Genomic DNA, 27527 nt, shown 5'->3' with positions numbered 1-27527 from the left:
AGAAGCGAAGCAAAGCGCTCCACAAACAAGACAACATTCGAGGCTTTCTGTTGAAGAATTTTATATAAAGCCTGCACTGACAGTAATCCTCCTGCCCCTGATAGGCCTACAACAGCTGTGGATAGTGTGGAATGTTCAAGTAATAACACAATCCAATGTGTGTCTCAATTGTCCCCCGCTGACCACCTCACACATTTCTCTAGATTTTCCAACGAACTTACATGACACAATGCCATAAAATATGCCAGTTTTAAGACACAGAATAATGTTTGTAATGATACCAGGTAGGCCAGGTATTGTCGAAGGTGCATGGTGAAGTGAAATTCTTACTTTGGAAAACAAACATTTGCCGATATCATCGCCGATCATCAGAATACTGCAACAGATTCTGTGTTCTGGACTGCAGGTAACTTGTTAAGCCAGTGGTTCTCAAACTTTTATTTCATTCCCCACTTTGATCAAGGGGCATGACTGATGATAGTGGAGATAACGTGGTATATATTCGATGTCCCAAACGGAGAGCCATACTTTATTGTTTTTAACGATCTCTATGCTACTCACAAAAATGTAGGCATGGGGACATGATGAAGTAGGCTATCCAACTGTCGTGTGTTAAATTATTGTGATTACGAGCCAGTGGTTTTCAAACATTATGCGTGACTCGGACATCTAACTAAATGCAACAGGCTCATATCGTCCTCGCATTCGCAAAATGAGGACCAGTGTTTTGTCAAATTGCAAATAGCTATTAATTTTAACTATTTTTTTATGATAGTATGAAGTGCTTTTTGTATAGACTACTACCTTAATCTTGGAATATGGGGAGGGAAGTGGCGCGTCTGCAGTCAGCCAAATATGAATGTAATTCTGCGGCATAAAGCAGATGTATTTGTTTATTGTACAGAAAAATAAAAATGACATGTCAAGCAGTCAATTGACTACATTGCAGTCAAGAAGTAGGGCAAATTAATTTACGAAACCAAAACGTGGGTCATAGTTGTCTAAGCCTCTATTGCGTAGCCTGTTAAAAACGTCGCCAGATAGTATTAAATCGGCAACAACATTGTTTTCTGCAAAAGCCTACCCAATGCTACAGATTAATTCTGAACAGTTATTTCTCTACTGGCTCAATTATCACACCACTGTTTTGATTTGCGTAGTTGCGTTAACCCCAACACTGACAATAATGTAGACAGCAAATTTCGATTTATTTTCGTTACCACCGTGTAGTCAAGCCTTAAGCCATACCCAAGTAGCCTAAATCGAGGTAATGTTTAATTATGCATGATTTATTTTGTTATTGAATTCGTAGGCTGGGATTACTCTCGGCAACAATTATGTTTAATGGTAGATCCTGCTTCAGAAGGGACGGCAGGCAGAGCGATGTACAGTGGCAGAGCGACGCACAGTGGCTGAAAGTGGTACTAAAGCTTCACGCAGCGTATGAAGTGGTCATTTGAAAGCGATGCCCACTGTAGGCCCTAGTTTGAGGATAGAATATCACGGCAATACCAGGGGTGCTTGTGCAGTGTTGCATGTGTGGTAAAGCAATTGGTAAGGTGTGATCAAAAGTATAGGTATATGTACGCTTTTGATCCCGTGAGGGAAATTTGGTCTCTAGCATTTATCCCAATCCGTGAATTAGTGAAACACAAACAGCACACAGTGAACACACAGTGAGCTGAAGCACACACTAACCCGGAGCAGTGAGCTGCCTGCTACAGCAGCGCTCGGGGAGCAGTGAGGGGTTAGGTGCCTTGCTCAAGGGCAAATTCCACATTTTTCACATCTATCCCTATTTCTCGAGGTCACCGAGTACTATCGGTACAAAATAAAAATGAAAAAAAGTCAATGCAACCTAGCTTGAGTTGCTGCAGAACAGTTAGTAGCCAGGCAGCGACAGTGCTACACTCTGGAGGCATCTTTAAAATCATGGAGATCTATGTGATTTTTTTTCCCATTAACTAATGTCTGTCATTTATGCACCATGAAGGCAGTGACACACCAAAATCTGTGAGTTTCTTATGTAAGCAACCCTTACACACATTCTGCCACTGACATGCGCACATTTTCTGCTAAGCACTTATGAGGGCTGTATTGAGCACCACTACAAGGTGAAACAGCATATTGCTTCATGTCGGCAGTAGTTCTAACTACATTGTAACGTGACTAATCTGATTTTTTACTTTAAATGTAAAGATTAAATTGTCTCTGTGGTGCCAGGCAGTATTTGCTGCAAATTCAATTGTAGCCACAGTTACAGCGAAACTATCCCCTATCAGAGTGGAGTGTTTTTGAGCATGAGGACCTTCAGACTCATACACAGACCTTACTGTTCTGTACTGACCCTAGGCAGATGGGCCAGGCCCTTGTGGATCTGCTCGAGGTTTTTTCCTACAGTACATGTATATCTCCAATTCTAGGTAGTTTTTCCTCGCCCTGTTACTCATGGGCCTTCTCTGATTGTTTATCACTCTGTAAAGCGCCATGAGACATGTGCGATGTTTTGGCGCTCTATAAGTGACTTTCATTTATACTGTGGGGCATCAGCCCAGGAACTTTGGCCTAGGCTACAAACACCAGTGCTAGAGTTCCTGCTGTGTCCACACATCAATTTCAATTTCAATTTAATGTAATTATGAATGCATCTGACACTTATTTCCAACGTTTAATGGAGGTGCTGGTGTGGTGCCATTTTACACTGAATACAGACGTGTAGAAAAGGTTTCAGACATGTTACATGATCTTGAATGCACCAATTAGAGTTGAACAATCGCTACCATAGAATAATAAGGTTCTATCTGCGTTTTGAGTAGTTCTGAGATATTGAGCTTCAAAGTTTTAGAATTCCATAGAGTTACATGGTAAATTGAACAAGTTCTTTTTGATATAAAGTCCAAATATGTACAGAACTTTAAGAAACACTTCATCTGAACTTAAGAAACTTTCAAAGAATAAAAATATGTAAATAACTCCATTTTGACAAAAAAAGTCAGATACAGTGGGTCCCAGTTAAGTTTGGACGGGTTCCTTCATGAATCACGCACCCCATTTTCTCAGCAGAAATGGCACAAACTGCAGTTGACACAAACAACCACAAGTTGTCAATTGGGAATCTACCACTACTATTTTTGATGCAACTTGACTTAACTGCTTCCATGACGCAGTGAGCCATTAACAAACATATATGATAATACAATAGCTTGAGTTTATATATCTTATACCCTATTTGTCACGGTTACTTATAGATTTGATAGTGTAACGATAAGCGCATGAGATTTTCAGCGGGGGCAGGGGAACTTAAATTGATCACGGTAGTTTAAGCTTACACTTAAACAGAAAAAACATTCTAATATGAAAATGTAGATGCAATTGTTGTAAAATGGTGCAGCTCCTTTAAGAAAGCCCCGTGTGCAGGGATGGAAAGAGAGAAAGCGAGAGGGGATGTGTGTTAGAACTTAGATGCGTGTGGAAAAAGTAGACGTGCTGTTGAGACTGGAGCGAGTCATATTCAAAATAATGCAAAAAATAAATCCGCAGATAAAACCAATTATCCTCATTCATTGCAACCGCAGCATGCCTGCTTGCCGACGTTCAAACGAAAAAGATATCAAAGCACCTTTTGCGTTTGAATGTAGCACGATTTTTTTTTTAAACAGCTGGACAAATGATTTAGCTAATTGATTATAGCCTGCACACCAGTAATTGTTGAACATTTACCTGTACAAGACAGTAGCCCAGCCTAACAAGCATGTTGCATGTTCCTACTGTAGAAATTTCACTTAAATTGCAACCGCAACATGCCTGCTTGCCGACGTGCAAACGACAACGAAAAAGATATCAAAGCAACAAGAGGGTTGAGTCTGAATGACACAGAGTTCAGACTCATATTGCTCCTCATAACCATCTATAAAAAAGTGTTTTTTATTTTCTTTTAGAGCACGTCCGAATCCCAGGACATAACGCACTGGACCTTAATAGGCTCGAGATATAATTCCAAAGGGGGCAGATAGGTAGATATAAGTTGAACAGGCTATTAAAAACTATTTGCGCACCTCAACGTCACAGGAAAGACTGGGCTCTGCCTTCTATGAATTGAAAAAGACGTTATGCTACCTGCAAACTGGCCTATGATTTCATTGCTGAGTTTGCGGCAAAGCAAGACAATGTTTTTTCAGAGTCAGGATATGGCGAGTCAGTGTCATTTATTTGTCCAATGTTAGCCTACAGACCAGTTTCCATAGTGCACATCTTATCAACAGTTTGAATGTTGTGTGTGTTTCTGCTCATTGACAAATACCGTTCAGCACAATGATTCATGCCCAATTAATTTCCCCTGTTAAAGTGTTCGCCTTTGTTACACTATTTGGTTTCGTGATGTAGCCTATGATAAACACCATATGGCCAAATATGTGACTCAGCTAATGTTATAGGCTATACAATTTCACCTCTTAAAGACAAGCTGGTGTAGCTTATTAGACTAGGCTACTAAAATGCACCGACGGTAGCCTTGGCTATGTGTAAAGTAAGCTATCGCATGATTTCATGCACGTAAGTTAATGCATCGCTCAAGTTCGCACAGGGCCTCGCACCATCTGTCAAGTTCGCACAGGGCCTCGCACCCCCTTGCGACGTCCCTGCAGCTCCTCCTAAGACAGCGAGGAAAAAGTTAAAATACGCGATAAACCCGGGAAAAGTTGACAGGTTTGTTTCGGTCCCGGTGATTATTTGTGAAATTGTGCAAACGACAGCCTTTTCAAGGCATTTCAAGGAAGGTGTTGTAGCATGCAAGCTCCCAAATTGACCCAGTAGCCTACATAAGGCATCAATAAATTGTTGGGAGGGGAGGGTCATGCGTTTTTTCTCAATCACTTTGGAGGGTCATAGAAAAAAATCTTGCTGGCAAGGGAGGGTCACGTCTTTTTTGACTAACGCTCCCAAAACTCCTCCGGTAGCCCCTTAAATAAATAACGAACAGTCCCTAATTGATTATAGCCTGTAGGCCTACACCAGCCAGTTGAACATTTACCTGTACAGGACATTGACAGTAGCCCAGCCTAACAAGCAGATGTTGCAAAAGATGCAATTAATCAGAAATAAATAATGTAATCTGCATCGCTTTATTTAACAAACAGCAAGCAACAAGAGGGTTGAGTTCGCTGTGAGGCCAAACCCAAGAGCAGAGCCTATCTGTTAAGGCACTCGATAGGCTATATGGTAACGAGCTGTGTGCGCCTGGAAAGACAGATGCTTTCTGAATAGCACAGCGAAGACGGCTCTGGTCATCCCATACCCTCCCCCCACTTCCTGTAGCCTACCATTATGACTTGTTGCCGTTTTGGGACATTAAGCTTTTTCACGTTAAGCCCCCCTCCCCCACCCCCTTCTTTCACAAGCAGTGGGGGAGCGTGGGGCACAAAGTAACACTTTTTGGTAGACAAAGGAGGGTTCTCCGCGCTTCTGTCGTTTGGCGACAATCCGGTGCAACCAGGCCAGGACATATATTTTAGAGAGAAGGAGAGACGCCGGTGCAGCTCAGATGTCTTCTTAATTTTCTTTATTCTTTAGTAAAAGGTGCAGAACATTATTAAACTTTGACTAACGTTTCGATGTGTCGATGTTTTTGACTAACGAACAGGAGATGCTGTAGGCAAAGGCTATATTTAACCTCGTTAGTGTAGTAAAACAAATCAGAACTATTCACAAGGTTTCTGGGCAGCATATTTATGTTCTGTTAGCAAGCAAACTTCTCATGACTGCCGACAAAGTAGCCTACTGCCAGCTGACGAAGCTCTCATTTTAAAACATTACTGAGAGACAGGCACTGTACAATCAAGACATCTTGCCACTGAATCCAAAACTATGTTTAACATTATGTACAAAGCTTATAGGCTACAGTGGACTAGCATGTCTGGGGCTGCTAAAAACACAGAGAAACGCACTAAAACTCGGCCAATCACAGCCCTTGCTGTCGAATGCTCCATCCGGTTCGACCGTGGAACGCCACAGCGGACTATGCTGCCCCCAAGCGGCTGCAGTTGTATTTACATTTCACCCAGCTGCGTGAATCACCTTGATGGTGAATGAAGTGTCAATTCTTAACTGGGACCCACTGTAGAACCTTATTATTCTAAGGTAGCGCAATAGGACAGTGATGTTGGTTCAGATGGTAGGGCCTAGGCTACCCTGGCTGCGCTACTGCACGATAAGGTAATCACTGAATTGCTACAATTTGTTATGAATATACAGTATTAGTTGCCTGACGTTGTCATACTCAATTCTAGTCAGAATTTGAGTCTGATACTGCTTCATTGGGACATAATTATGGGGCGTGTTTCAACCGATATAGGGGGGGAAATGTCTCTGCACTCAATTGGATAGACCTAACCAATCAGAGCAAGCTTACCGTGAGCTGTAGGGAGAACACCCAAACCATCCTTCTTCTCTACAAATGCCTTAACATTTCTTTCTGGTTGTTTTTTAAAGTTATTGCACTGTCAATAATTTGTACAACACCCAATAGCGAAATCTAAGACCAAGAAATATGTAGCAGGGTAGGCTATTTGGAAAAATCCCCTCCTTCGTTTTGAAAAATAATTCTGCTCACACAGATGCTAAAAACAGCTGGGGAAGAGTGTCGCAAACCCCTCGAGCAAACAGGTGGCCAATCAGAGATTTCAAACAAACTAGGGAACATCATGTCACAATGCAAAAATGCCATTTTCCCTTGATTACATGCAAAAGTGAAACCGGAGTTTTCCCACATATCCACCTTGGCCGGAGTTTTCAAAAATAATCGTTTTCAGTGATAAACCTCCGTTTTTGTGTAAATGACTAACTGTGTGTGTGTGTGTGTGTGTGTGTGTGTGTGTGTGTCTGTCTGTGTGTGTTTTCGCTTGTGAGTGGGTGTGAGGGGCTAATGGTGTGTGTTTGTGTGTCTGTGTCTATGTCTGTGTGTGTGTGTGTGTGTGTGTGTGTGTGTGTGTGTGTGTGTGTGTGTGTGTCTGCCAGTGGCGGATTTAGCAAGGTGGAGCAGCCTTCTGACATCATGCTCTGAGACTGAAAAAGGAGGGTGACCAGCCAACCTAGGGTTGAAAAGACTGAGAGAGCTTGACTGAGCTTCACTGGACTCAGGGCCAGATGTACTAACACTTTTGCGCTCACTTCAGGCGTATTTGTCTCGCAATGTGCGTGTAAAATCATTGCGAGGTAGGTACAAACAGGCCGCAATGATGTAAAAGCGCAAACTGCCTGTCGCGGGAGCTGAAAGTGGCAGATTGCGTTTTTCATGTCATGATATGCATTCATGGGAGGATGCAGGGGAAAGTGGGAGTTTAGTGTAAAAAGATGGGAGGGGAAGAGTAAAGAGCGCCTATTTATGTATTCCGCGGTATGTACAAAGATTGCTCCTGAAAGCGCACGTCTATTCTGCGCCTATATACTTCCGCCTTGAAAAAGCAGGTGTTAATCCAAATTGCAGTTCAATGCGTCAATAAGAGAACATTTCAAAGACAACAGAATCGCTATTTAGAGCACCAATTTTGTAAGTCTTTACTATCAAAAGTAATTAACTTTCGTTGGCCTTTCGAATGTCTTACTTTCACTTTCATGTCATTCACTTAAACTTTCCTATTGCTAGATTTGACCAATCTTCCATAGCCTACGTGCACAAGTAGTTTGAGTAGAACTAATGATCTTCATTATCTCCCTGCTTGTTGACATCTTATCATGTATGGTATTATTTCATGATCGCTAAACGTTTGATTCTTTTTATTGTTGTCATCAGTTAACTTCATTCAACTGTGCTTGTATAGGCGCTGCCATTCAGTTGTGGACGTTCGTAAATTGCGTTTATGGGCGGAGAAAGGCAGAGAAAGGCGCAGTTTACACTATGGATTGAGCTATTGATAGTTTAGGTCTGACAGCGTTCGCAATCTGCGGTTTGTCCATGACGCTATTAACGCTACGTTCGCAAATGTACGTACATCTGTGGCCGGTTGCACAAAGCACCTTAAGTTTTTTCCCTTAAGTATGACCCTTAAGACTTAATTTCTCCTCAGGTAAGGGATTTACTTAAGGGTGTTGCACAGAATAACTTAAAATGTTTCCTTAGTTAAGGAAAAACGCCAAGGGATTTACTGCACTGAAAGGGATTTTCCGGCATGAAAATTCTATAGTTTCCACAGAGATTGTTCAACAGCTGTAGCCTAGCTAACTGCCTTTGCCGCGATGCCGTTAGTTAACCTACCGAACACAGTGCTTATATTTTATCATTCATCTTACCTTAATAATATTAGCGGAAATTATCCAGGTAGCAAGTAAAACATGTTATATACATGAACTGAACAATACTAGTTGGCAAGTTAGAAATGATCCTGACTCATCAGTGCACCAACGTTTTGCCTACCGAACCGAAGCTCATAGGCTAACAAGACATCCACATGAATTGTTAACGTTAGCCTACGTAAACAATAACAATACGGCATGTTTCTGATAGGCCTATCTATTTGACAGAGGAAGCATATTAACAGAGAGGTTTTATTTTGAATGGTCAAAAGTAGTTAATAAACTTCATTTATCAGCATCAATTCAGTTAATAATATGGTTAAGGTAGAGTCAGATGTCCCTTAGGGTTTTCCCCTTAGTTAGACTACTAAGGTCTTTTGTGCAACAGTTTAAGGGATTTCTTACAAGATAAGGACAAACTCTTAAATACTAAGGGAAAATGTTAAGGAACCCTTAAGGAGAAAACTTAAGGGTGTTTGTGCAACCGTTTTAAGGGACCCTTAAATCAGATTTTAAGGGGAAAACTTAACTTAAGGTGCTTTGTGCAACCGGCCACTGGCCCTCAGTATCTACATTAAAAGTCCTTAAGCCTCTCAGGAAGGGAGGGGTCACAGTCTAGAACATGATACTTGGTCTTGTGGTTAGTGATTGCAGGCCCTGCCAAACACCTTTAATGTCATGGACTTGGAGCTTGTTTTCAAGTTTTACTCTATAAGTGGCTTTAGCTGTTTTAACTGCCTTTTGAATTTGGTATTTAAGGAGTTTGTATTGTTCTTTGTCGCCACTTTTACATCCAGCACCTTAACTCTGAAATTTCCTCTTTGAAAATTCTCCTACATGACTAATTCAGTGTTGAACCCCCAAACATAATATCGTAGTGTTACAACACAATAACAATCTTTCACATCTTAATCTTTTTATTTTTAATCTCTCGCATGATTGTGCACTACTGTGCATCCCGGTGTGTGTAGGGCCATAAAATATCAGTGAAGTACTTCACCACTGCAATCATTTCCCTGTACCTCAAAAGAACAATGCACTTACAATACGCCTTCCTGAATACAGCTCACAGAAAACACACCCATGAGCCCCAAAATGGGCTCATATGTTTGCTAGTTAAGCAACTAGTTAAGGAACTCTTAATAGGAAACTCTCAAACTAGCAAAGACACGACACTATGTATAAGATAATGAGCTCACTATCTTGAAAGTCAAGATCAGACTTTCAATGAAAGTTCAATATGATGACCTCAAAACATTCACACAATGTAAATGGTTTAAAACACAATATAGGTCTCGACATAGGTGCGTTACATACCTTAACGGCAGGTTTGTTGATGGCATTGTGACACTCAATGTGCTGGCAGTGTATAGGGTTCCAGGCTGTGTGGATACAGGGGATTAGCAGTACAATTCATGTTAGAATAAGATGGTAGCATGAAATAGGCACTGATCAGGACAGCTAAAGCAGTTAGTAAAGAGGAGTGGATTAGTGAAGTAAAATTATTTCAGGGCCAGGTTAGGTAAAGTATATGGGTGACAGTTTTGTGTACCAGTGTATTGTAGTCCTCTGTATTCACTGATGGCACCTGGGGGCTTTAAGTTGGGCCAGTAATGGAAGAGCATCTGGACAGCGGGGGGCTTCACTTGAGATGGTCCATAGGAGATAACATAGAGGAGGTCCTAAAAGATGATAAGCAGATAAAACTGTAATGCTTACATACTCCATAGAACATACGTACCAGAGAACATATGAAGTCCATCCATGGTTAAGCTAGAAGATATGAGGCCTTTATGTCCTTTTCTTGATCCCTCTGTGCTCCTAATGTTATGCTAATAATGAAATATAATAGATCAGTTTTTGGAAGTGAAGTCTGTTTTTCCCTCCTCTTTGTTGCAACAAAACTATTTTTACATTTTTATATTCTTGAGCTGAGAGATGAGCAAGATGTCATCAGAACAAACCAGACCAATGATACTCACTCAGTTTAGGCTTCAAATAGAACAGCCAATGAGAATAATATGACACCCTGTTACCCATGGGCCTTCTTTTCTTTTCTCTGATTGTCTAACATTCTGTAAAGCGCCATGAGACATGTGTAATGTTTTGGTGCTCTATAAGTGAAATTAAATTGAAATTGAAATTGAAATATACGCCAGGAACCGGCTGGAAACGGTAGACTGACCGAGCAAGGAGTGTCGTAAAATATATACTCTGAAGCTGTAGGGGGAGCTCTGTATAGAAAACTGAGAAAAGTGCATAGGGGCTGTTTCCCAAAGTCGAGTATGCTTCCTTGATAGAATCCTTCCTTGCGAGTAGGGTTTTATGAAATTGAGTTTAGCAATATTAGCATTCCCGGACTCTATTTTGGAACAGACTAGCTAGTGTGAACGTGCAAGTCACCGCGGTCCATTTGAGCGCTTCTGCTTTTTACTACACGCTTCTGTTTCAGTAGGGGCGCTGCTCAGATGCATGTCAACGCAGAGGGTTATGGGTATTTTTGTTCACCTGAGGATCCACAGATACATCCTTGAAAATTCTCAAAACGAAAGACCGAATTTCGGAGCATTCTTGACATTGGAACAGTGCTCCGCGGAGTTCAATAATGTGGCGACCTTGAAAAGACAGCCTTTCAGTATGCTTTCTCAACTTTGGGAAACATCCAGGGTCCCATTTTAACGATCTGAAACACATGGTCTGAACCAGATAGTTTAAATATGTTTAGGGTGTGGCCAATTGAACATTATTGTTATCTTGACGAGGTAATTCACCAGATGCCAGACACGTTGTTTAAGAAGGTTGTTTTTTATGTTTCTAAAATCAGTCATGGGTGTGTTTTGGGCGTAACACCCATTAAACCAATGAGAGAGACTTCGGTCATTCCCTTTAAGAGCAAGTAGCACAACATCAAACAGCGCATTGATATTTTGACAGTCAACGCAACTGAAGGAATCTGCTTGCACACAAGACATGAGACATGTATGCAACACCAGGATTCCACTAAACCTGGCTTTACTAAAATGTGTGTGTGATTAGCAGAGTATACCCTACATGCATCTGCACTTGACTATTTTATGAACTCGTCCAAACTGAAACAACCTTCACCGCGGTCTTATTGGCAACAACATAACAGTTTTACACTCAGTTATTTACTTTCGCTATTGACTGACAAGGGGTTACAATCGAAAACAGCCTGAAAAAAGCAACACTCACACCGCAATAATATTAGCCTGGAAAATCCAGACCCTGGTTATCTAGAAAGATTAAGGGTCTGGCCACGAACAATGTAATGGCCCAAATCGAGGGGCACAACAAGCATGCATTTGAAAATCTCACTCCACGCAATTGGATAACACTAGAACAATTTATTGGGGGCCAAGCAGCGAAGCTGCGAAGGCACCCATTGTGTTTCTATGATTGGGGGCCAAGCAGCGAAGCTGCGAAGGCACCCATTGTGTTTCTACGTTTTCTTCCCTATTATTGGGGGCCAAGCAGCGAAGCTGCGAAGGCACCCATTGTGTTTCTATGATTTCTTATTATTGGGGGCCAAGCAGCGAAGCTGCGAGGCAACCATTGTGTTTGTTAGTTTTCTTATTATTATTATTCCGCCATTGAAGTCAATGGCAGCCCATAGAACCGTCTGGTGAAAAGTTGTGAAATTTGGCACACTAATCAGGGACAGTCCCATGATTCATGTCACCAAGTTTCATATCGGCACCTCCCACGCTCTAGCGCCACCAACAGGCCAAAGTTGGACTTGCGTTCACGCACGCAACTTCTGACCTGTTGACCCGATTGTCAAAAATGAGGTACCGTTGGAATCCTTGGACCAAGCCGAGTTCAACGCACCCTATGACGTCATTTTCCGCCATGATGGATTTTCCGCCATTTTGGATTTCATCAAAATCACTTAAAACGTATCAGAGGTCACATATTTTGTCCGATCGACACCAATCTTCACAGATATCATCTACATACCATGCCTCATTAATGCATTGCTTTTTGTCTTCGGAACTAAAACCGTTCGCGCGTAACAGCCAATCGAAATTTGCGGCGAAGCCGCCAAACAGGAAGTGAGCTCATATCTCAACAACCCATTCATCTATCATAACCAAACTTAGTCCATGGACTCAAGACCCAATCAGGGGGACGCTCAAGAAATCTGGTGACCTTTGACCTCTAGGGGGCGCTGTAATTAAGAAACATGCCTTTTGGCCTGTAGCTGCAGTTGTGGTTAGAATTAAAACGCACTAGTGGTGTCTCGTAATACTGTTGGAGGTCCTTAGGCCGACCCAAGACAGCTTGTGATGTTATCGTAATTGATTCGGCCGCCATATTGGATTTAATCAAAAACACGTACAAGTTTTCGAAGGTCACAAATTTCAGCGGATCCTCACCAAAATTGGCAGAGACCATCTTCAGACCATGCCTTATCAGTGCCTTGCTTTCTGGAACAATTGACAGAAGCATCCGGCTGTAACAGCCAATCGAAATTTGCGGCAAAGCCGCCAAACAGGAAGTGAGCTCATATCTCAGCAACCTTTGCATGTATCAAAGCCAAACTGGGTGCATGGACTCAGGACCCAATCAGGGGGACACTAAATAAATCTGGTGACCTTTGACCTCTAGGGGGCGCTGTAATTAACCCTTAGAACCCGATTGACGCAAAGTGCGTCAAAAAACACACCCTTTCTTCTCTGTTACATTGCTCCGGAACGGTTCATCGCAGCGAGATGAAACCTTTATTGCACGACAGAGCAGAAGTGGGGCTTTCCAACGAGACTACACACTTGTCTGTACGATCAAGTATGAAAATTAAAAAAAATCATGAAATTAAATCAAATTGCATCATATTTACAGTCTATACTTCTCTGCATTCACCTGCACACACATTACTCTAGTTTGAATTACTCGCGAACCCGTGATCGCATCGATATGGCAAGCATATCAGATGAAAGAGGGGGCACAGGGCTATCCATTGGTACCATGTTTATCGATCCTTCTGGCTTATAAAACCAGACGAAGTGACTGCAAAATAATAAGGTCATGTACACAAACCAACGCTGCACACTCATTACTCTCGTTTGAATTACTCGCGGACCCGTGATCGCATAGATATGCCACGCATGTCAGATGAAAGAGGAGACTCAGAGCAATCATTTGATACCAAGTACATCCTTCTGGGTTATAAAACAGACGAAGTGACAGCAAAATAATAACTTCATATAGCTGGACTTACCCCACGTTTTTGTCTGTTCTTGTGGCAAAGCATGTTTATAATCCAATGCTATCATGTGTTTCTCTATGGCAAAGCATGTTCATATTCCGGTTTTGAGATCCTAGCAAATTCCTGCATGGCATCCAATTCAAGGCTCACATTGCATCCCAATTTCAACAAATAAACACCTTTTTTGCCTTTACTTTGTTCAAGGCAATGCAGTAAAGAGTTGAGAATTATTATGACTGCATACACACAGGCACGCAGGCTAACACGCAACCTCGGGTCAAGTCAGGTCAGATCAGTTCGTGTCACAGATATGGAGCGCAGAAAGGTCATTTTTCATCACTAAATAAAAAATGGCATTTATTTCCGTAAATCACACAGCAAATATTTCTGTAAATTGCTCAGCCCCAGAGTATCCCTCCAACATGGCAATTATATTGCCCGATTCAGGACAGTCTGCCCTACACACACATGAAATGCATGTAGCGCTGTGAGCTTGCTGTGGTGAGATACATGTCGAAATATAAGAATTTTTATAATACACTTTTTATATTTTAATTCTTTAAAAATCAAAATAAAATCAATGCTAGTATTAATACATGAAATGATGGCAGATCTGAATAGCCTAAACTCTCCTGAAAAAAACAATATATAATATATGTGTGTGGCACTTACAATGACCAGAATAAATCCTTATGAATAAAGGTAGTGAAAATGCCCTAAAAACAGCTTAGGGTTCTAAGGGTTAAGAAACATGCCTTTTGGCCTGTAGCTGCTGTTGTGTTTGGAATTAAAATGTACTAGTGGTGTCTGGTAATACTGTTGGAGGTCCTTAGGCCGACCCAGGCCAAGAAAAGCATTCGCCCGTAACAGCCAATCGAAATTGGTGGCGAAGCCGCCAAACAGGAAGTGAGCTCATATCTCAGCAACCCTGCCATGTATCATAACCAAACTTACTACATATATTCATGACCCCATTAGGAGGACGCTCATAAAATTTGGTGACCTTTGACCTGTAGGGGGTGCTGCAATTAGCAATATTGCATTTTGATGTGTAGTTGCTGATGTGTTTTATCAATCTTTTATTTTTTGATGTGAAACTGATGACAACATGTTCCATCCAGTTAATTCTAATGCGTGCGTGCAAGGGCAGGGCAGGGCAGGGCAGGGCAGGACGGGGTCGGACGGGGTGGGGTGATTAGGTGGGGGGGGCTGGCTGGCGGAGGCGGTGGCAATACTCAGTCCTATTTCAGCCCTGTTGATCCCGGGTGTCTACTGAGTTCTATCTTGTCACCGTGGCTACTCCGGCCTATTCTGCTTGGCCCCCTCATTGCTGCTTGCAGCTATATTTGGGGGCCAAGCAGCGAAGCTGCGAAGGCACCCATTGTGTTTCTAGCTTTTCCTATTATTATTATTACACACTCTTTCCTCTGCCATTGAAGTCTATGGCAGCCCATAGAACCGTCTGGTGAAAAGTTGTGAAATTTGGCACACTAATTAGGCAGTGCCCCATGATTAATTTCACCAAGTTTCAAGTCCGCACCCCGAGCGCTCTAGCGCCACCAACAGGCCAAAGTTGGACATGCTTTCACGCACATAACTTCTGACCCGTTGGCTCGATTTTGAAAAATTAGTTATCCATGTGATCCTTGGACCAAGCCGAGTTCAACGCACCCTATGACGTCATTTTCCGCCATGATGGATTTTCCGCCATTTTGAATTTCATCAAAATCACTTAAAACGTATCAGAGGTCACACATTTTGTCCGATCGACACCAAACTTCACAGATATCATCTTCAGACAATGCCTCATTAATGCATTGCTTTTTGTCTTCGGAACTAAAACCGTTCGCGCGTAACAGCCAATCGAAATTTGCGGCGAAGCCGCCAAACAGGAAGTGAGCTCATATCTCAGCAACCCATTCATCTATCATAACCAAACTAAGTACATGGACTCGGAACCCAATCAGAGGGACGCTCAAGAAATTTGGTGACCTTTGACCTCTAGGGGGCGCTGTAGTTAAGAAACATGCTTTTTGGCCTGTAGCTGCAGTTGTGCTTAGAATTAAAACGCACTAGTGGTGTCTGGTAATACTGTTGGAGGTCCTTAGGCCGACCGAAGCCAACTTGTGATGTCATCATAATTGATTCGGCCGCCATATTGGATTTAATCAAAAACACGTACAAATTTTCGCAGGTCACAAATTTCATCTGTTCTTCACCAAAATTGGCAGAGACCATCTTCAGACCATGCCTGATGAGTGCAATGGTTTCTGGAACAATTGACAGAAGCATTGACCTGTACCAGCCAATCGAAATTTGCGGCGAAGCCGCCAAACAGGAAGTGATTTTATATCTCAGCAACGCTTTCATGTATCAAAACCAAATTTAGTACATGTACCTCAGACCCCATCGGGAGGACGCTCAAGAAATTTGGTGACATTTGACCTCTAGGGGGCACCGTAATTGACAAAAATGCATTTTGGCCAGTAGTTGATGATGCGCATTATTTTGCAATGGAAGTCAATGGCAGCCCATAGAACCGTCTGGTAAAAAGTTATACAATTTTGCACACTAATTGGGGACAGTCCAATAATTCATTTCACCAAGTTTCATGCCGGCACCTCAAGCGATCTAGCGCCACCAACAGGCCAAAGTTGGATGTGCGTTCACGCACGTAACTTTTGACCCGTATGGCCGATTGTCAAAAATGATGTTTCGTTGGAATCCTTGGACCAAGCCGAGTTCAACCCTATGACGTCAATTTCCGCTATGATGGATTTTCCGCCATATTGGATTTCATCAAAAAAACTTAAATGTCTTCACAGGTCACAAATTTTGTCCAATTGATACCAAACTTCACAGATATCATCTACAGACCATGCCTCATTAATGCATTGCTTTTTGTTTTCGGAACTATAACCATTCGCGCATAACAGCCAATCGAATTTTGCGGCGAAGCCACCAAACAGGAAGTGAGCTCATATCTCAGCAACCCATTAATCAATCATAACCAAACTTAGTATATGGACTCAGGACCCAATCAGGGGTACGCTCAAGAAATCTGGTGACCTTTGACCTCTAGGGGGCGCTGTAATTAAGAAACATGCCTTTTGGCCTGTAGCTGCAGTTGTGCTTAGAATTAAAACACACTAGTGGTGTCTGGTAATACTGTTGGAGGTCCTTAGGCCGACCTAAGTTAACTTGTGATGTCATCGTAATTGATTCGGCCGCCATATTGGATTTAATCAAAAACACGTACAAGTTTTCGCAGGTCACAAATTTCAGCGGATCCTCACCAAAATTGGCACAAACCATCTTCAGACCATAACCTATCAATATATTGCTCTCTATAACAATTGACAAAAGCATTCGCCCATAACAGCCAATTGAAATTGGTGGCGAAGCCGCCAAACAGGAAGTGAGCTCATATCTCAGCAACCCTGCCATGTATCATAACCAAAGTTACTACATATATTCATGACCCCATTAGGAGGACGCTCAAAACATTTGGTGACATTTGACCTGTAGGGGGTGCTGCCATTAGCAATATTGCATTTTGATGTGTAGTTGCTGATGTGTTTTATCAATCTTTTATTTTTGATGTGAAACTGATGACAACATGTTCCATCCAGTTAATTCTAATGCGTGCGTGCAAGGGCAGGGCAGGGCAGGACGGGGTGGGACGGGCTGGGGTGATTAGGTGGGGGGGGGGGGGCTGGCTGGCGGAGGCGGTGGCAATACTCAGCCCTGTTGATCGATCCCGGGTTTCTGCTGAGTTCTATCTTGTCGCCGTGGCTACTCCGGCCTATTCTGCTTGGCCCCCTCATTGCTGCTTGCAGCTATATTTGGGGGCCAAGCAGCGAAGCTGCGAAGGCACCCATTGTGTTTCTATCTTTTCTTATTATTATACTTTCTTCCGCCATGGAAGTCAATGGCAGCCCATAGAACCGTCTGGTGAAAAGTTGTGAAATTTGGCACACTGATTGGGGACAGTCCAATAATTAATCTCACCAAGTTTCATGCCGGCACCTCCAGCGCTCTAGCGCCACCAACAGGCCAAAGTTGGACTTGCGTTCATGCACATAACTTCTGACCTGTTGACCCGATTGTCAAAAATGAGGTATCGTTGGAATCCTTGGACCAAGCCGAGTTCAACGCACCCTATGACGTCATTTTCCGCCATGATGGATTTTCCGCCATTTTGGATTTCATCAAAATCACTTAAAACGTATCAGAGGTCACACATTTTGTCCGATCGACACCAAACTTCACAGATATCATCTACAGACCATGCCTCATTAATGCATTGCTTTTTGCCTTCGGAATTAAAACCGTTCGCCCGTAACAGCCAATCGAAATTTGCGGCGAAGCCGCCAAACAGGAAGTGAGCTCATATCTCAGCAACCCATTGATCTATCATAACCAAACTTAGTCCATGGACTCAGGACCCAATCAGGGGGACGCTCAAGAAATCTGGTGACCTTTGCCCTCTAGGGGGCGCTGTAATTAAGAAACATGCCTTTTGGCCTGTAGCAGCAGTTGTGCTTAGAATTAAAACGCAATAGTGGTGTCTGGTACTACTGTTGAAGTTCCTTAGGCCGACCCAAGCCAACTTGTGATATCATCATAATTGATTCGGCCGCCATATTGGATTTAATCAAAAACACGTACAAGTTTTCGGAGGTCACAAATTTCAGCGGATCCTCACCAAAATTGGCAGAGACCATCTTCAGACCATGCCTTATCAGTGCGTTGCTTTCTGGAACAATTGACAGAAGCATTCGGCTGTAACAGCCAATCGAAATTTGCGGCGAAGCCGCCAAACAGGAAGTGAGCTCATATCTCAGCAACCCTTGCATGTATCAAAGCCAATCTGGGTGCATGGACTCAGGACCCAATCAGGGGGACACTCAAGAAATCTGGTGACCTTTGACCTCTAGGGGGCGCTGTAATTAAGAAACATGCCTTTTGGCCTGTAGCTGCTGTTGTGTTTGGAATTAAAATGTACTAGTGGTGTCTGGTAATACTGTTGGAGTTCCTTAGGCCGACCCATGTCAACTTGTGATGTCATCGTAATTGATTCGGCCGCCATATTGGATTTAATCAAAAACACGTACAAGTTTTCGCAGGTCACAAATTTCAGCGGATCCTCACCAAAATGGGCAGAGACCATCTTCAGACCATAACCTATCTATTTATTGCTTTCTGGAACAATTGACAAAAGCTTTCGCCCGTAACAGCCAATCGAAATTGGTGGCGAAGCCGCCAAACAGGAAGTGAGTTCATATCTCAGCAACCCTGCCATGTATCATAACCAAACTTACTACATGGATTCATGACCCCATTAGGAGGACGCTCAAAAACTTTGGTGACCTTTGACCTGTAGGGGGTGCTGCAATTAGCAATATTGCATTTTGATCTGTAGTTGCTGATGTGTTTTATTGATCTTTTATTTTTTGATGTGAAACTGATGACAACATGTTCCATCCAGTTCATTCTAATGCGTGCGTGTGTGCAAGGGCGGGGCGGGGCAGGACGGGCTGGGGTGAATAGGTGGGGGGCTTGCTGGCGGAGGCGTTGCAATACTCAGCCCTGTTTCAGCCCTACAAAATCAGCTATGTTTTGATGTGACACTTGTTGAAAGTGTTGATCACGGGTATCTTGTCGCCGTGGCTTCTCCGGCCTATTCTGCTTGGCCCCCTCATTGCTGCTTGCAGCTATATTTATTCAACATCTTTCCTCTGCCATTGAAGTCTATGGCAGCCCATAGAACCGTCTGGTAAAAAGTTGTGAAATTTGGCACACTGATTAGGGACTGGCCCATGATTAATATCACCAAGTTTCATGATGGCACCTCAAGCACTCTAGCGCCACCAACAGGCCAAAGTTGGACATGCGTTCACGCACGTAACTTTTGACCCGTCAGTCCGATTTTCAAAAATGAGGTATTGCTGGAATCCTTGGACCATGCCGAGTTCAACGCACCCTATGACGTCATTTTCCGCCATGATGGATTTTCCGCCATTTTGGATTTCATCAAAATCACTTAAAATGTATCAGAGGTCACAAATTTTGTCCGATCGACACCAAACTTCAAAGATATCATCTACACACCATGCCTCATTAATGCATTGCTTTTTGTCTCCGGAACTAAAACCGTTCGCGCGTAACAGCCAATCGAAATTTGTGGCGAAGCCGCCAAACAGGAAGTGACCACATATCTCAGTAACCCATTCACCTATCATAACCAAACTTAGTACATGGACTCAGGACCCAATTAGGGGGACGCTCAAGAAATCTGGTGACCTTTGACCTCTAGGGGGCGCTGTAATTAAGAAACATGCCTTTTGGCCTGTAGCTGCAGTTGTGCTTAGAATTAAAACGCACTAGTGGTGTCTGGTAATACTGTTGGAGGTCCTTAGGCCGACCGATGTCGACTTGTGATGTCATCGTAATTGATTCGGCCGCCATATTGGATTTAATCAAAAACACGTACAAGTTTTCGCAGGTCACAAATTTCAGCGGATCCTCACCAAAATTGGCAGAGACCATCTTCAGACCATGACTTATCAGTGCATTGCTTTTTGGAACAATTGACAGTAGCATGCGGCTGTAACAGCCAATCGAAACTTGTGGCGAAGCCGCCAAACAGGAAGTGAGCTTATATCTCAGCAACCCTTGCATGTATCAAAGCCAAACTTGGTGCATGGACTCAGGACCCAATCAGGGGGACGCTCAAGGAATCTGGTGACCTTTGACTTCTAGGGGGCGCTATAATTAAGAAACATGCCTTTTGGCCTGTAGCTGCTGTTGTCCTTAGAATTAAAATGCACTAGTGGTTTCAGGTAATACTGTTGGAGGTCCTTAGGCTGACCCAGCACAACTTGTGATGTCATCGTAATTGATTCGGCCGTCATGTTGGATTTAATCAAAAACATCAAAAAGTTTTCGCGGGTCGCAAATTTCATCTGATCTTCACCAAAATTGGCACAGACCATTTTTAGACCATAACCTATCAATATATTGCTCTCTGGAACAATTGACTAAAGCATTCTCCCGTAACAGCCAATCGAAATTGGTGGCGAAGCCGCCAAACAGGAAGTGAGCTCATATCTCAGCAACCCTGCCTTGTATTATAACCAAACTTACTACATATATTCATGACCCCATTAGGAGGACGCTCAAACAATTTGGTGACCTTTGACCTGTAGGGGGTGCTGCAATTAGCAATATTGCATTTTGATGTGTAGTTGCTGATGTGTTATATCAATCTTTTATTTTTTGATGTGAAACTGATGACAACATGTTCCATCCAGTTAATTCTAATGCGTGCGTGCAAAGGCAGGGCAGGGAAGGACGGGGTGGGACGGGCTGGGGTGATTAGGTGGGGGGGGGGGGGGGCTGGCTGGCGGAGGCAGTGGCAATACTCAGCCCTGTTTCAGCCCTGTTTATCCCGGGTGTCTGCTGAGTTCTATCTTGTCACCGTGGCTACTCCCGCCTATACTGCTTGGCCCCCTCATTGCTGCTTGCAGCTATATTTGGGGGCCAAGCAGCGAAGCTGCGAGGCACCATTAGTGATTCTACCTATTCCTATTATTATGCAACTTTCTTCCGCAATGAGAGTCTATGGCAGCCCATAGAACCGTACAGTAAAAAGTTGTAAAATTTGGCACATGGATTCGGGACAGTATAATAATTAATTTGACCAAGTTTTATGCCTGAACCAAAGACAGCCTAGCGCCACCAATGGGTCAAAGTTGACATTGCATCCATGCAATTAACTTTTGAACCGTATGCCCGATTTTGAATATCGCAATATATTTGAAAGCCTTGGATGACGCTGAACTCAACGCACCCAATTACGTCAATTTCCGCCATGTTGGATCTTCCGCCATATTGGATTTCATCAAAAACACTTAAAAGTTTTCACAGGTCACAAAGTTCATCCGATTTTCACGAAACTTGGCACAGATGATCTTCAGACCATGTCTCATAAATGCATTGCCTTTGACATCCATACTCAAACCTGGTCGCCAGTCACGACCAATCAAAATTGGCGGCGAAGCCGCCAAACAGGAAGTGAACTCAGATCTCGGCAAGGCTTTCACATATCAAAACCAAACTCAGTACATGGGCTCATGACCCAATTAAGAGGAGGCTCAATAAATTTGATGACTTTTGACCTACAGGTGGCGCTATAATTAACAAAACTACGTTTTGGCCTCTATGGGGTGACATGTTTGAAATGAAAACATATTAGTGATCTCTGTTCATACTTTGGGAGGTTCTTAGGCTGACACATATCAACTTTTGACATTAACATAATTGATTGGACCACCATATTGGATTTCATCAAAAACACTTAAAAGTTTTCACAGGTCACAAAGTTCATCCGATTTTCACGAAACTTAGTTCAGATGTTCTTCGGACCAGAACTCACAAACGCATTGCTTTTTGGACCCATATGCAAAACAGATCACCTGTCACAACCAATTGAATTTGGCGGCGAAGCCGCCAAACAGGAAGTGAACTCAGATCTCGGCAACGCTTTCACGTATCAAAACCAAACTCAGTACATGCGCTCAGGACCCAATTAGGAGGAGGCACAATAAGTTAGATGACTTTTGACCAATAGGTGGCGCTGTAATGAGCAAAATTACATTTTGGTCTGTTATGGGTGATGTGTTTGGAATTAAAACATATTAGTGATGTCTATTAATACTTTGGGAGGTCCTAAAGCTGACTGATGGCAATTTGTGACGTCAGCATAATTAATCCTACCGCCATATTGGATTTCATCAAAAACACTTAAATGTTTTCACAGATCACAAAGTTCACCCGAATTTCACGAAACTTGGCACAGACGATCTTCAGACCATAACTCACAAACGCATTGCTTTTTGGACCCATATTCTAAACAGGTCACCCGTGACAACCAATCGAATTTGGCGGCAAAGCCGCCAAACAGGAAGTGAACTCAGATCTCGGCAAAGCTTTCACGTATCAAAACCAAAGTCAGTACGTGGGCTCAGGACCCAATTAGGAGGAGGCACAATAAGTTAGATGACTTTTGACCAATAGGTGGCGCTGTAATAAGCAAAATTACGTTTTGGCCTGTTATGGGTGATGTGTTTGGAATTAAAACATATTAGTGATGTCTATTAATACTTTGGGAGGTCCTTAAGCTGACTGATGGCAATTTGTGACGTCAGCATAATTAATTCTACCGCCATATTGGATTTCATCAAAAACACTAAAAAGTTTTCATAGGTCACAAAGTTCATCCGATTTTCACGAAACTTGGCACAGACGATCTTCAGACCATAACACACAAACGCATTGCTTTTTGGACCCATATTCTAAACAGGTCACCTGTGACAACCAATCGAATGGAAGTGAACTCAGATCTCGGCAAGGCTTTTAAGTATCAAAACCAAACTCAGTACATGGGCTTAGGACCCAATTAGGAGGAGGCTCAATAAATTTGATGACTTTTGACCACTAGGGGGGCGCTATAATCACAGGAAGTCGGCTCATATCTCAGCAACAATTTCATATATAGAAACCAAACTTGGTGTATGGACTTGTGAACCAATCCTGAGGACACACGATACATTTGGGGACTTTCAACCACTAGGGGGGCGCTAGAGATACAGGAAGTAAGCTCATATCTCAGCAACGCTTTCATGTATCAAAACCAAACTTGGTATATGTACTTGGGACACCACTGTGAGGATGCACAATACGTTTGGTGAACTTTGACCACTAGGGGTGCTATAATTAGCAAGACTTTCTTGTATGAACACCAAACTTGGTACGTGGACTCATGAACACATCCTGAGGACCTACAATAAATTTGGTCACGTTTGAACACTAGGGGTGCTATAATTAACAACACTTTCACCTATCAAAACCAAACTTGGTATGTGGACTTAAGAGCACATCCCAAGGACACACAATCAATTTGTTGTGCTTTGACCACTAGTGGCACTATAATCACAGGAAGTAGGGTCATATTTCAGCAATACTTTTACGTATAGAAACCAAATGAAGTTTGGAGAAATGGAAAGCAGAGGACAGATACAATGAAAGAACTTGGAGTTTAGAGAGATGGAAAGCAAAGTACATATACAATGACAGAACTTTGAAAGCAGAGGACAGATACAATGAAAGAACTTGAAGTTTGGAGAAGTGGAGAGCAGAAGACAGATACAATGAAAGAACTTTGAAAGCAGAAGACAGATACAATGAAAGAACTTGAAGTTTGGAGCAATGGAAAGCAGAGGACAGATACAATGAAAGAACTTTGAAAGCAGAGGACAGATACAATGAAAGAACTTGAAGTTTGGAGAAATGGAAAGCAGAGGACAGATACAATGAAAGAACTTTGAAAGCAGAGGACAGATACGATAAAATAACTTGGAGTTTACAGAAATGGAAAGCAGAGGACAGATACAAAGAAAGAATTTTGAAAGCAGAGGACAGATACAATGAAAGAACTTGAAGTTTGGAGAAATGGAAAGCAGAGGACAGATACAATGAAAGAACTTGAAGTTTGGAGAAATGGAAAGCAGAGGACAGATACAATGACAGAATGAGTTTAGAGAAATGGAAAGCAGAGGACAGATACAATGAAAGAACTTGGAGTTTAGACAAATGGAAAGCAGAGTACATATACAATGACAGAACTTTGAAAGCAGAGGACAGATACAATGAAATAACTTGAAGTTTGGAGAAATGGAAAGCAGAGGACAGATACAATGAAAACTTTGAAAGCAAAAGACAGATACAATGAAAGAACTTGAAGTTTGGAGAAATGGAAAGCAGAGGACAGATACAATGAAAGAACTTTGAAAGCAGAGGACAGATACAATGAAAGAACTTGAAGTTTGGAGAAATGGAGAGCAGAGGACAGATACAATGAAAGAACTTGAAGTTTGGAGAAATGGAAAGCAGAGGACAGATACAATGACAGAATGAGTTTGGAAAAATGGAAAGCAGAGGACAGATACAATGAAAGAATGAGTTTTGAGAAATGGGAAGCAGAGGACAGATACAATGAAAAAACTTTGAAAGCAGAGGACAGATACAATGAAAGAATGAGTTTTGAGAAATGGAAAGCAGAGGACAGATACAATGAAATAACTAGAAGTTTGGAGAAATGGAAAGCAGAGGACAGATACAATGAAAGAACTTGAAGTTTGGAAAAATTGAAAGCAGAGGACAGATACAATGAAAGAATGAGTTTTGAGAAATGGAAAGCAGAGGACAGATACAATGACAGAATGAGTTTGGAGAAATGGAAAGCAGAGTACAGATACAATGACAACTTGGAGTTTGGAGAAATGGAAAGCAGAGGATGTTCCCAGTCAGGACAGAAAGCAACAAGTGGGTGCATGATGTGAGAGAGGATAGATTATACAATTATTATTATCATAAACAGAAGTAAATGACTGGCATCTGTGAATAGCCTGTAATATGTTAAGGTTTTAGTCAAGCTATAGGCTATAGGGGGGCGCATCAGACATTTGTGCTCAGGTGTCTATGATCTGGTAATCCAGCACTGGCTAGGGACGCCATAATTCAGTATCCTGATGGCTTGTGGATAGAAACTATCACAATGTCTAATGCTAACTCATGCTTAAACTGCTTGGCCCCCACATTGCTGCTTGCAGCTATATTTGGGGGCCAAGCAGCGAAGCTGCGAGGCACCATTAGTGATTCTACCTATTCCTATTATTATGCAACTTTCTTCCGCAATGAGAGTCTATGGCAGCCCATAGAACCGTACAGTAAAAAGTTGTGAAATTTGGCACACGGATTGGGGACAGTCCCATGATTCATTTCATCAAGTTTCATGTTGACACCTCAAGTGCTCTAGCGCCACCAACAGGCCAAAGTTGGACATGCGTTCACGCATGTAACTTCTGGCCCGTTGGCCAGATTTTGAAAAATGAGGTATCGTTGGAATCCTTGGACTTAACCGAGTTCAACACACTGCATGACGTCAATTTCCGCCATGATGGATCTTCTGCCATATTGGATTTCATCAAAAACACTTAAAAGTTTTCACAGGTCACACAGTTCATCCGATTTTCACGAAACTTGGCTCAGATGTTCTTCGGACCATAACTCACAAACGCATTGCTTTTTGGACCCATATGCAAAACAGGTCACCTGTCACAACCAATTGAATTTGGCGGCGAAGCCGCCAAACAGGAAGTGAACTCAGATCTCGGCAAGGCTTTCACGTATCAAAACCAAACTCAGTACTTGGGCTCAGGACCCAATTAGGAGGAGGCACAATAAATTAGATGACTTTTGACCAATAGGTGGCGCTGTAATAAGCAAAATTACGTTTTGGCCTGTAACGGGTGATGTGTTTGGAATTAAAACATATTAGTGATGTCTATTAATACTTTGGGAGGTCCTTAAGCTGACTGATGGCAATTTGTGATGTCAGCATAATTAATCCTACCGCCATATTGGATTTCATCAAAAACACTAAAAAGTTTTCACAGGTCACAAAGTTCATCCGATTTTCACGAAACTTGGCTCAGACGATCTTCAGACCATAACTCACAAACGCATTGCTTTTTGGACCCATATTCTAAACAGGTCACCCGTGACAACCAATCGAATTTGGCGGCAAAGCCGCCAAACAGGAAGTGAACTCAGATCTCGGCAAGGCTTTCACGTATCAAAACCAAACTCAGTACGTGGGCTCAGGACCCAATTAGAAGGAGGCACAATAAATTAGATGACTTTTGACCAATAGGTGGCGCTGTAATAAGCAAAATTACGTTTTGGCCTGTAACGGGTGATGTCGTTGGAATTAAAACATATTAGTGATGTCTGTTAATACTTTGGGAAGTCCTTAAGCTGACTGATGGCAATTTGTGACGTCAGCATAATTAGTCCTACCGCCATATTGGATTTCATCAAAAACACTAAAAGGTTTTCACAGGTCACAAAGTTCATCCGATTTTCACGAAACTTGGCACAGACGATCTTCAGACCATAACTCACAAACGCATTGCTTTTTGGACCTTTATTCAAAACAGGTCAGCCGTGACGACCAATCGAAATTGGCGGCGAAGCCTCCAAACAGGAAGTGAAATGTTATCTCCGCCAAGCTTTCACGTATCAAAACCAAACTCAGTACATGGGCTCAGGATCCAATTAGGAGAAGGCTCAATAAATTTGGCGACTTTTGACCACTAGGGGGGCACTATAATCACAGGAAGTAGGCTCATATCTCAGCAACGCTTTCATATATAGAAACCAAACTTGGTATATGGACTTGCGACCCCATCCTGAGGACACACGATACATTTGGTGACCTTCAACCACTAGGGGGGCGCTAGAGATACAGGAAGTTAGCTCATATCTCAGCAACGCTTTCATGTATCAAAACCAAACTTGGTATATGTACTTGGGACCCCACGGTGAGGACGCACAATACAATTGGTGTACTTTGACCACTAGGGGCGCTATAATTAGCAAAACTTTCTCGTATCATCACCAAACTTGGTACATGGACTCGTGAACACATCCTGAGGACCTACAATAAATTTGGTGATGTTTGAAAACTAGGGGCGCTGTAATTAACAACACTTTCACCTATGATAACAAAACTTGGTATGTGGACTTAGGAGCACATCCCAAGGACACACAATAAATTTGTTGTGCTTTGACCACTAGTGGCAACCAAACTTGGTATATGTACTTGGGACCCCACGGTGAGGACGCACAATACAATTGGTGTACTTTGACCACTAGGGGCGCTATAATTAGCAAAACTTTCTCGTATCATCACCAAACTTGGTACATGGACTCGTGAACACATCCTGAGGACCTACAATAAATTTGGTGATGTTTGAAAACTAGGGGCGCTGTAATTAACAACACTTTCACCTATGATAACAAAACTTGGTATGTGGACTTAGGAGCACATCCCAAAGACACACAATAAATTTGTTGTGCTTTGACCACTAGTGGCACTATAATCACA

General features: G+C 42.5%; 1 protein-coding gene across 1 annotated transcript in view; it reads right to left on the bottom strand.

Annotated features, from left to right (window-relative positions):
- The window catches only part of unc79 (unc-79 homolog, NALCN channel complex subunit), a 354164-nt gene that overhangs the window by 257852 nt on the left and 68785 nt on the right, over positions 1–27527 (bottom strand). The window contains exons 7-8 of the mRNA XM_076275011.1: positions 9839–9968; positions 9604–9668 (exon numbers count right to left, since the gene is read on the bottom strand). Of these exons, the coding sequence (XP_076131126.1) occupies positions 9604–9668; positions 9839–9968 (195 nt within the window). The remainder of the gene's footprint in view (positions 1–9603; positions 9669–9838; positions 9969–27527) is intronic.

This window comes from Alosa pseudoharengus, unplaced genomic scaffold (genome assembly GCF_046254945.1).
Source record: "Alosa pseudoharengus isolate Yale_2024_CS ecotype anadromous, Long Island Sound unplaced genomic scaffold, YU_APseudo_1.1 YU_APseudo_1.1_scf_8, whole genome shotgun sequence".
Lineage (NCBI taxonomy): Eukaryota > Metazoa > Chordata > Actinopteri > Clupeiformes > Clupeidae > Alosa > Alosa pseudoharengus.
Note: the sequence above shows the minus strand (reverse complement) of the source record. Positions and strands in the feature narration are given on the sequence as shown.